The 12,039-nt window shown below is 36.9% G+C and overlaps 1 protein-coding gene across 1 annotated transcript in view; it reads right to left on the reverse strand.

The window, feature by feature from the left end:
• UBR3 (ubiquitin protein ligase E3 component n-recognin 3) overlaps positions 1–12,039 on the reverse strand; it is a 120,261-nt gene that overhangs the window by 90,023 nt on the left and 18,199 nt on the right. The window contains 2 exon segments of the mRNA XM_068407438.1: positions 3,713–3,843; positions 8,049–8,115. Of these exon segments, the coding sequence (XP_068263539.1) occupies positions 3,713–3,843; positions 8,049–8,115 (198 nt within the window).

Here is a 12,039-nt window from a genome sequence, read left to right on the forward strand (position 1 = left end):
AAAAAAAAAAAGTATACTTTACTCATATATTACTTTTTCACATTGTATTATTTTTAAACAGGATTCCCACGTTCTGTGATGTAGGAACTACGTTTTACTTGTTTTACACAGCACTCTCAATTCAAGCTGATTGCAAAAACATGGTCCTCCTCTATGGACAAATTTTGGATTTTTTTATTTATTTATTTTAAATCAGCATGCATCAAAACTTTTTGTGCCTCACCCATATACGATAATGAATTTCTGAAAGTACTGCAGATTCACTATCGATACAGTGTAGTGATAGAGATTTTGTAATACACTTAAATAAAGACATCAGCTTTACTCCTACATTCACTTGGAATTTAAACAAATATAACCCTTTCCAATTTTGAGAGGAAGAAACTAAACTCATTTCCAGAAGTTAAAATGCCGAAACACTGTGGTAAACTGCAGTCTGTATGTAAAAACAGCCATAGTAGGCCAAATCAGTCTATCCAGCTCAGTATCCTGTCTTTGAGTGGCCAAAGCTGTACACACAACTAAGGAAAAACACAGAATGGAACAAGAATGCAGATATTGACATAACATGTCTTTCCAAATACTTACTCAAGCTTCCAACCATTTGCAAGAAGTGGCTTCCTAAGACAGACATGTTTTCTCTACATTTAATTACCTTCACTGACTTACTCTCCATGATCTTGTGTAGCTTCTAAATTTCTAGCCTATGCAAAAACAAAGTTAATTTTTTCACCTGGCCTTTCCTCTTGGTGGCCAGTCAACAATCCCAGAAATTCTAGAAGCCTAACATCAACCTCATGTTTCAGTTAGAAATTGCATCTCCCATGTTTATGTTCTCAATGCAAAGACAAATATAGTTCTGCCAGGTGAAAGCTGTGCTAAAATTAAGTTTCCAATAGAAAAACTGTTCTACAGAATTTGTAGAAGAGCATATCCAGTGGTTAGTGAAGTCCTATTGCTGTAATAACTGCCTCAACTTTCACTATGGGAGGTGCCTGACAAGGCACAACATTTCTGATAATTATGTTTGTTGATTCATTATCTCTACCAGATGCTTTTGCATTTCTCTGCTTCCAGTATTCCAGATTTCAGCAAGGCTCCGCTCTTGGATGATTTACACTCTTCCATCAGCTTCCTGTTTATTGCCATCCTCTTCTTTGCCTTCTCCTTGGTCACATGAAGGTCAGTCCTATTTCTCTGGACTTTTGTTTTTCCTCTTGCAGAAATCTTGTCCACATCATAACATCTCTAATTTCTTGGAAGGTCCAGGAAATTTCTCTTCTGTTTTCTTTTTCTTTACCTGTAAGTCTTCCAAGCTTCAAATGTCAGAGTGTTGGAGGGGATGCCTCAGGCACAAATCCTGTAAGGCAAAGACCACACTGTTTGTTGTGCTGTCCCTCTCATATGCAAAAGCGGGGAGTGGGAGAAGAGCTAGTTAACCCAGGGTTTTAGCCTACCCGTTTCAACACCTCTTTTCAATGCTGAGAATCCTAAAAGAGAAGTTTGTTTTCCTACTCAAAAATAAATCTGTGCAACAAAGATTGCTGGTAGTTCACTGACTGCTGCATAGGGCATGGTGGATTCAGACAGCTCTACTACATTTACACTGGAGGTCAGAGATTTCAATAATTTCAGAGCACACACAGTCAGCCAGCTCTGCTCTGTGTCTGGCTAGCTCACTCAGTTTATCAGAAAACCAACCTAGCAGAATTCTGCTGATTTGATGAGCTAAATCAGCTCACAAAGAATCAGACAAATTGCACAACAGCAGAGATACAAAAAATTAAGACAGTGCATGTGGTGTAGATGGGATGGCAGAAAGTAGCAGAGAGCTGAGAGATCACCTGGAACAGTTTATATCCCTACAGGTGTTCTCACTGTTTGAGAATGCAACATGGTTAAACAGCAGACAAGCTTTTCCTTCATAAAAGCTAAATGGAAGCTTGAAAGATAAAACATTCTTCTAATTCATCCCAAAATTGTATGTTCTCTCTGTACACATGTAAAAGGCAGAGCCATTCATTGTAAATTAGCCACAATCCTCATAGACATGTTTAAAATTCATGCACGGATATCTCGGGGGAAAAAAATAGTGTTACTGCCTCCCTAGTATTGCTGTGTGATAGATTTTCTGCTCCGAGTTTCCTTACTATTGAAAAATACCTTTTAGACAACCATAGCAATTAAGCACAGATTCAAAGAGATTTCCAATACTTAGGATTTGTTCTAGTAATAACGTCTGTACATAGGCATTTACTGTTTCACCAAACACAATATGATATTGGTAACAAAACAAAAAGAAGGAATGTTTAAATAATCCTTTCATCTGAACATACAGTATTGGTGGGTGGAAGACGGACTATTTCCAGATAAAGTTGGCAGCCAGTAGAGGAACCAAATATACCATGGTCTCCATTCTGAGTACATAGTGAAGAAAGATTATGAACACAACAAAGAAAGCCACTGAAGACTGTGGCTTGTTGTCAAAGGAAAAAAGATCCCATGATCATTAGAAGTTGTTGTTATTACATAGTATAGTAAAAAGGTAAACATAGCAACACTTACCAGATTCTTCCACATGCTGCTAGCAGTTGCGTGTTTTTACAGGCAGGAGTTTATCTGGAAATGGATCAGGAGAACCGGATGTCCATGTGGGTCTCCAAACATGAAGAAAAATTCAAGCTTCATGGCAAGGGATTATCAGGCAGAAATTCCTCATGTCTCCTCATGCATTAGCTGAATCCAAGACCAAGGTGAATCTACGCTGGTATCCCAAATCAAAACAATGTCTTGACGTGGACAGAGTATTGCTGAAGGCCCATATCTTATCTTTTTCTTCCTTGCAAGTTATCTTCATATCCTTTGCTTTGATACAGCAAGGCTTTAAGGGGGGCATGAATACAGGGCTGTCCCATTATAAACAGACATTTTTGAAGAAATCTGCATGCCTGGACCTCAGGGTTTCTTGATCTTTGCCTCTCAGCAGGGATTGAGAAGGTCCAAAATATTTGCATGGCTCAAAGGTATGACATGATCAGAGCAAAATGTTAAGCCTGATTGCTATGTATACTAGGTCTTGGAACATGTAGAGCAAACAACCAAACCTGGCTCCTCACCAAGATTTAAAACAGGAAGATGACATCCAGTCCCCATGACTCCAGGCCAGGAGACACTTGGTATGGACAACTGCAAAACTCTTTAAGGAAGCAGCTGAAAGGCTGGCAAAATCACCTAGGGCATAGCTGCAGCAAGAATACTCACACTGTAATGGCCTATATAAAGAAATCACTGTCCACTACAACAGTTACAACAGGAATGAAGTCACCACAATTATTTACCAGTCATACCACGCTATAGAATCATTTAGTGCTGATCCACATCTTTTAACTGATAAAAATCCAATTTAAAAAGTAAAATAAAACAAAATCTAACACATGCAAATATGCACTAACAGCCAAAAAGAAAAAAACAAACCATGAGAACAAAATTAATACTGCTACTCCAGAATTATCCATTTTGTTTTGTCCACATCTCTCCAAATACTATACACTTTAGACCTTCTAACAAAACACTCAAAACAAAGTAAAAGATCTACATTATTTTACTGCTTATTATTCAAATACAAACATATGTGGTCACATGCAAGGCACAAGGCACGCTAAGTATGTGAATAAGAAAGGACACTTAAGTTTGAATTACGTAAGGCAAGTACCTTATAATCTTGATCTGGCAGCATGTTGAGTAAGAAAGTCACCATCTTCTGTGGAAACTCATATTTTATTGTCCAAAATAATAATTCTTCTAGAAAACATTTATGCTTCAAAACATCCATGATAGATTGATCTGCGTAAAAGGTTGGAGGAGGGGATATGTAATGTAATAATTGTTTAAACTAAAAACAATGATAGCACAGTTGCATTGTCTTATTCAGTGACAAAAATTTAAGAATATCCTAGTGCGTTCTGTAGATAATTTTTTTTCAAAAACACTGGGAAAATGAACATGGGCAACACTACACAGTGTCAGAGTCTGTAACAATAAAAAAGTCCTCCCAGAGAAGCCAATGAAAGTTTTCAGTACAATTCTACCACACAGAGTCCAGTCTTCATTGAATCGTATCATCTTACTATAATAGCTCCAGTGATTGTTATGAATCACAGCAATTTGCACAATATTTATACAGCCACTTAATCAAGGGAGACTGTTAATATAGACTACTGCTTAGCTGAAGTTAAAATAGCAAAACAACAAAACGCAATTTATGATTAAGTGATGAGTTCTGTCACCTAAGAACACTTACATTCTGTTTACAAAGCTCTGAACAAGTTAAATAGAAGCAATAATGTATCAGTTATTCTTATTTTTAAAGCAATACACGTACTGATTGACCCACCACAAAGTTTTTTGTTGGTTGTTTTGTTTTTGGTTTTTTTTTTTACTATAAGACTTACCATAATCAGATAATCAGGCACTAGCTCCTGATGGTACCAAAGAGACTCATCTTCCCCCATTCTAACTCCTGACCATTCACTCTGCCCCTTTACTCATGCTGACAGTACATCCCTGTGGGGTACCTACGTAGGAATCAAGTCGTCTTTCCCTTCTGTCAGCTGCATTTTCAAGCAGGTCAGTTTTGTGAGTGCAAAGCTGCACAAACTGACCTCTGCTAGAATAAACTGTTCATGAAGCTACGGCTTGACAGAGCATAAATCATATGAAACCCATTTAAAAAAATTGCTAAAATATAAAGACTCTTGATAATCGTTCTTCAAGAGGTTGAGTATTTATGATTTAAAACTACAACAGGCATGGTTCACTCCTGAGGGATTGGACTGGGCTGCTGGTGGCCCTGACCTTGAAGGAATTTAGCAAGAAAACAGGATGTGAGAAAAACAAGATACGGAGTGATACTCCAGCTGCCAACTACGGACTCGTGGCCAGCGCATGATGGCCAATCAGTGGTTGTGGTCGGGCGCGTGAACAGCGAGTGCAACCAATCGTAAAGCCAGCCAGCTGGCGGGGGGAGATATAAAAATGGAGTAAAATAAACACGGGCGCTTTTTGCTTTTGCTCTTGCTTTGCTGCCTGCTTGAAACTATCCTTCCGTGTCCTGTTTTTATTTGACCGCCGTGACAAATAACGACACATCCCATAACATATAAGGACTAAAGAAAATAATAATAATAATGCTCCTTTATACCTAGAAATCAACTAGACCTGAGGATATACCCACACACACACAATCCCATATTCCAATGGGACTGTTACAAAGTGCTCCCACCAGCACAGATTCAAAAACACTTAAGCTGAACATCTTCTGGCCATGAAGACTCGCCTCTTCACTGAAGTATGACAACTTTAGTGACTGCCCTGGATAGCTTTGTGCCTATCCTAAGCTGGATAGCCATTTGTGCTTTTCCTAAGCAGGAATTACCTCCGTTTTCCACCATTACCAAAGGTCAGAGCTCCCCAGCCAAGTGACCAATCAGCCCAAAACATTTCAGGAATTACAAAAGATCATGAGAAATAATGAATAATTTAAATTTTAGGGATCTCCTCAAGACTTTAGCAAGCCACACAAAGACAAGAATATGTTTTATTAATATATTCTAGAATAAGGGTTGAAATAAAAAATTACCTTCACAGAGTCATGAAAGATATTTTAGTATTAAAATATTTTGTAAAGCATTACACATCACCTACTGCAGCAAACATACGATGATGATTTATGTTCTCTTCCTCGTCTCGTTAAGAAATTGCGTATGCAATTTTACCGCCCATGAAAGCTTGGTAGCCATGCAGACTGAAGTCCTATGTCCACAGAACAGACAGCACAGGTTTAGGTACATGCCAAACGCCCCGACTGAGAACACTGGGCATGAAGACAAGTGGCGCAACACCTCATCTGTCACTGATGTGCTGCTTTCTCTGACACATATCACAGTTGAATAGTGCGTATTCTTTATACAGCAGTTTCAGGCAGGGACAGAAGAATATATATCCAATTGTACCTGCCACAGAATTTAAGTAGGCAGAATGCTCTTACCCAACTTGGAAAATTTGTCAGGAACACTGGGACTAAAGTTCCCATTCTTGTGAAAAGCACCACATGATTTTAAATTTCTTTCAACAAATAAGAAAAAAAAAATATATAGTGCCTGTGGGTTTAAAATTGTCTTAAATATCAGGTATTTCAGACGGATGCAGGTTTTAAAACAGAGTAAAAATAAAAATTCTCTCGATACTCAGTCCCATACCTGTATCAGTGAACTTCAGCATAAAACCTGTATTTTCCTTAAAGAAACCTTTTATTCTTTCCTAGTCCCACAAAAGACCCCATAGGCTGTTGTAAACACCTCTCTGGAATATGAGTCTCAACATTCCAAGATATCCCCAGTATATAAATAAACCTCTATGAAGACAGTACCACTAAAGATCTAGGATGGGACAGGGAGTCTGCTTATATGGAAAAGGTAAATCTGTTTTTATTCAATACTCAGTTTTCTAAAATTTTCTTTTCATACTCTTATTTTATACCCTATTGGACATAAAATATGAATACTGAAAACTTCAGAAAACTATTCAATATTTAATAAAAACAGATACTTACCCTTCCCCCACTGGCAGACTCCCTCCTCTGGGGCTGATATTAGGAGCTATCAACATCATGAGCACAGTCCATGTTGGGATGCCTCAGAGGGGGAAGACTACAATCCTGGGGGGAAATGAAATGTTGAATTAAAGTACCACTTTTCCTGAAATGCCACTGCTGATACCGGTTTTCAGATCTGGCAGCTTCTCAGCCTGAGCTTCCTCCCTGCCTATTTCCCATAATCAGTTATTATGCATCAGAAAACCAGCATTTTTGCTTGCATTACCTGACTAACTTATCTTTTAGACAAGCTAACAGCCTCTAAAATTCAAGTAAGAGAGCCTTCCTTGGATGTCTGTAAGTTTCCTGCATTTCTCCAAAACTACCACATCTTCCACATTATTATTCTCTGCCACAATCTTTCACACACCATTTCTAAGATCACCTCTTAACACTGTTGCCAAAACATTTAGTTCTCTGCTTTTCCAGCTTTCCAATCTTTTTCCTTCAATCTGAAACCACTAGGAACAATCTTACTTTCCCATGCTCCTCACAACACCTTCACACCTTTTTACTGACTTCATGAAACCTTGCATTTCAAATTCAAGTTTCAAACCTTCACTCCAAAGCCTTGCCAGAAATTTTATTCCAACTTTCACCACAGTTTTTGACTCAAATGTTGTTTTCTCAGGGCTTGCAATTTCTTTGTGCTTCCTATGTCAGCCTCCTCATACTCATATTAAAAAAAACAACAACACTGTTCTTTATTTAATAATAAGAGTTTAAATATTATTATTTAAACACTTTTTAGCACAAAAACATGTCAAGGGCAAGCACAGGATAGGGCTGATAGAGACCTCGTATCTAGCCTATGGTCATTCTTGAATTAAAATCTGCACTGATCTCAATGTCAGTGCTGCTTATGTTGGACTAGAAATTGCACAGAGGACTAATTTCAACCTAGGACAATAATGGAGTAGTTTCAAAGGAGACTTCATTCAAGTATCTTTTCTTAAACATTACTACCACAGTACAGAAACACCAACCAGAACCAGAGAGAACCATTCTTGCATGGCTGAGAACGCAATCATGCTGAACAGTGACGTAATGAAAAAGAAATTGTTAAGAAAAAATACATTAAAAACTTGTTTGCCAAGCTGTATTGCAACCTTGCCAGCCACACAGTGATAATGGAATGAATTTTTAGAGATCAATTTATGACACGAAGGTGACAAAATGACTGGTCAAAGAGTCCCAGACAGTGGTACTCACTCAAGGGAAATCAAAGTTGCCAATTACCACAATCTAACTTGCTATTCTTTTTTAGACTTTGCTACGTTTAATACCTGTCACATTCAGCACTACAGTGCTTGGGAAGTGAATGAATATCCCTAGATAATTCTTAAGATAGACATAAAGCAACTACAATAAACTCAGATCAGTACTTTATAAATACCTTTGGTGGTGCTGCTTAGTTTCACCCTCTTGCGCTTGCCCACACCTTGGCTACCATCCTGGTCCTCCTGGGGTAGGGGAAGAGTTTAAAAAATTGATAATCGTATATTTAGAATTTTATTGCCAAGAGATGGTATGCTCTCAAAATTCTGGTTTAACTATCAAGCTAAAACAGAAAAGCCCTGTATATACTCTCCTAACAGAAAAATACTTTTGCTGTTTACAGGAACCATGGACTCTGTGCAACTCATTAGAAAAAAACACAATTTTTTAAATTGCCTTTTTTTTCCCCCCTACAGGCAACATTATCATCTGCAAGTTCAGACATCTTCAGCTATTTAATTAATTTTGTAAGGTTACCTGCTTTGCTATCTGAAACTGATTGCTACAAAAATGTTTAACACTACAGAATTTCTAACTGTTGCACATCCAAGGTTTCACTGTATTCATCTGTAAGGTTTGGGTTTTTTTGTTTCCTAAAAAAATATCAGCCAACATATTGGCTATTAAATTTGGCAACTCAGACAATTAGTCAGACATCTGCTAATCAATATAAAGTTTTGATACAAGAATAAAGTATTTTTGACACCTTTAAGAGGCTAATGCTAATTGCTTCTTCCCTACAGAATACTGCAAACACTTTATGCAGGCTCTTATCATCTGAAGCTTTCAAGGCACTCTGCAAACAAAACAGTAAAGGTTCCAAAATCCAATGCAAGTTAAAAACATCATCACCACCACTTTACAAAATCTAACACTGGGCGTTAAAAAGGAATGTGACGTTACAGGACTATATTGAATGCTGCATGGATCTTTATTAACAATGGTAGTCCTAATGAAATAGCGGAAATAAAGATTCCTACTGAATCTAATAAAATGAGAGATAATTAATGCAGGTATCTACTGTTAAAAATAAGTAATCAATATCCTTCTCCTCTAAGAAAAGGCCATATTTTACTTCCAAACTTCACCAGAATGATAAAGAACCTGTTACTCAACAAGTGTCTATCCTTCCTTAAGGAGAAAGATTATTCATATTTTATATGTAAGGACTGACCAAAAGTATCAAGTTAATGAAAGGTCTGAATTTTCCTATCCTTTCAACACCTCCATCTGAAAATTCATTTTATGATGGACACACATTTGAACTCTTAGGTGTCCCGTGGTCTTTTTGTGAACACATGCTACTTTTGTCCTTCAGTCAGGAGCCAGTCAGTTCTCCGGATGTTGCCACTGTCCACTCCCCCATCAGAGGCACCAAGGACTCTAAAGCAAAAAGCAGACCTGCTGAGATATTACTATGAACTGCAAGAGTCTGCAATTTAAGTCTCCTGCTCTGAAGAAAAGGAATCTAAATTCCTGTAGCTAGGAAGTTGATAACTGGAGGTCTCAAGACCTCTTCAGCGGTCTCAGTTAATCCAGAGAGTTGCTAGAGGGGCCTTAACCAGAAAATAATGCATTTGGGTATACAAATTGTGATTAATGTGTTGGATTCCAGCCTCCAACACCACTGCTCTAGCAAACAAAATGCACTTCCCCTTCTACAGTATGAGAAAAATTTAAACGTGTAACAGTCTTCATTGAAACTTTTGAAGTTATTTCACTAAAAAGAAGAAAAATTGAGTGACTTATGAGAATTGTTTTCTTGAGAATTCTTTTTTCATCAGTAGTATTAGACAGTTGGTTTCCATTGCTTCAGTAAGGTAGGATTAAATCTTAATGTCAAGTGCAGAAGTTTCAACAGCCTCAAGATAGTGAGTGCTAAGTCACATGGTGCCTGCCAAGCCCAAGGAAAAAGAGTGAGAGAATGAGTAAGCAAAGGTAGAACACCTTATTTTTACCCATTGGGTAATGTCGTGTAAATATACCCGGATAACAGCAAAGATCTATGTAGATTTACTTTATATAATAGAATATTTAGCAATATGCCTAAGGTGTGCCACACCTGTTGTAAATTCAGATAATAAACTTTATGTAATATTAGATACTATACATAGATTTTTGTACTATTACATTAAACAGCAATTGGAGTCAACAACTATATAACTGAGTACTAAGGCATTCAGTGCTCAGAGCATTCATGGACTGGATTTTATTTGATTCCTTGGAACACAAAAACTTCTTAAATAGGAGGACAAGTTTAGAAAGGGTCTTTTTTTCTCCTTTTGCACAAAGGAAAACATGAGGAATAAAATCTAATAAAGGAAACTAATGGTGAGTTCTCTCCAAAATACCACAGGATGGAACACAAACTATTTGAGAAGTAAAGCACAAGCGAGTCTATACTGTTTCGGGGTCAGGGGGAACAAAATAAAGCTACCCACAACACATGTCTCAGGATACATCCATCCTTCAGATTAATTTTTATCTTAGAGCCATCTACTATTGTAGAAGTGAAACTAAATACTGACCTATGCAAAACTTTTCAAGCTATTTAGTTCCCTGTAGAAGCACTGCTTTAATTTGTAGCCTATGTAAATTTTGTTAGCTAGCCTTCCATCTGTGAAATAATGCTACCTTGAAGACTCACATGGTAAGACAGAATATCAGCCTTTCCAGATTCATCTTAAATGCCAGAGGAAGAAAATCCAGTTAAAAGTGTACTCTTGCCACATTTCTTAATTAGAACATAGTTTTACTCTGCTATAAGAGAGTGTAATAAGGCATAAAAAGAGCTGTAAATGCCCTTAGTAACTTACAGGGGATGGCAGGGGAGAGGAAGAGAAGTCATAAAACAAGACAACTTTTTCCTGATTTCTCTAGGAAGCATTTTTCTAGTAACATAATTTTTCTAATAAGCATTTCAGCCTTCCACCTGCACAGTTCTGTTTTGGCTTTTGTATGAAAAGACTGGACTTTCTTTTCAGCAATTCATATTTGTCAAGCAGACCATAATTAAGAAAAGGATTATAAAATAAAAAATTAACTTTCTTTGGAGATGCCAGTAACTGAGGTTTTTTTGGTTAAAAAAATAATCAAGAAACTTTTGACATTGTTTTTAGTTGTATCCCATACTGTATCGATGTGATTTTAATTAAAGGTATGAAAGGAAAATTCAGAAGTGAAAATATATTCTAAAGAACATTTAATTTTGAGTGCTTATTGTTTTATCTGCGTGTTACTTCCTCATTCATTTTTAAAATTTTCTAAATACAGATTTCAAAACAGGGTCTTGTGCCTTTTTTTTTTTTTTACAATGTATCTTAATAATGTATCTTAAAATTGATTCCAAGTACGTGAGTACGTGCAGAATTTCAATTTAGAAAAATCACATCTGTGGCAACATAATAAAATACCTGCATGTCTATATCCTGGAGATCAGAAAGAAAAATCTCTCTAGAAAACGTGTATCTTTAGCAAGCTATAATGCAGTTGTTGCAATTCCTCCCTTGTTTACTCATAAAATATCATTTCCTTGAAAAAACTTTTCCTGATAAAAAATTTCTTCTCCCTGGAATACACCTCTGTCTCTACCTCCATCTTGGACTTCTTTCCCAAGAGAAATGTCAGTGATATCCAATCTCTCTTCACGCTTTTAATAACTTCAGTTTACTCCCCTCTCCTCATCATTTATAGGGGTAAAACAGAAAGAAGCATGCTGAGCCATTTTAAGTTTATTTGAAAATACTACTTGAGATTATTAACATTAACTTGAATTGCCTTCTTTCATGGGCCTTAAAAGTGATACTGTCAGCAGTCTTTAGCAGGTTTTTTTTTTTTGCCTGTTTGTTTGTTTGTCAAGTGATGGTGAAAAAACAACAAGCAATACTTTGAAAAATGCCAAATTATAAATAGCACTGCTGAAAGCGTAACAGATGCTGTTGTGCTTGCGACAGAGGCAAACATGTCATACAACTGTTTTAGACATACACAAACAATTGTTTTTACTCCAATACTTGTTCACATAGAATTCAATGCAAGCAAAAATCCTATGAAAAACTATACTTTCCATTATTTCAAGTCTGTTATACTACTCTACCAGAATGGCTGCA

This window comes from Nyctibius grandis, chromosome 9, assembly GCF_013368605.1.
Source record: "Nyctibius grandis isolate bNycGra1 chromosome 9, bNycGra1.pri, whole genome shotgun sequence".
Lineage (NCBI taxonomy): Eukaryota > Metazoa > Chordata > Aves > Nyctibiiformes > Nyctibiidae > Nyctibius > Nyctibius grandis.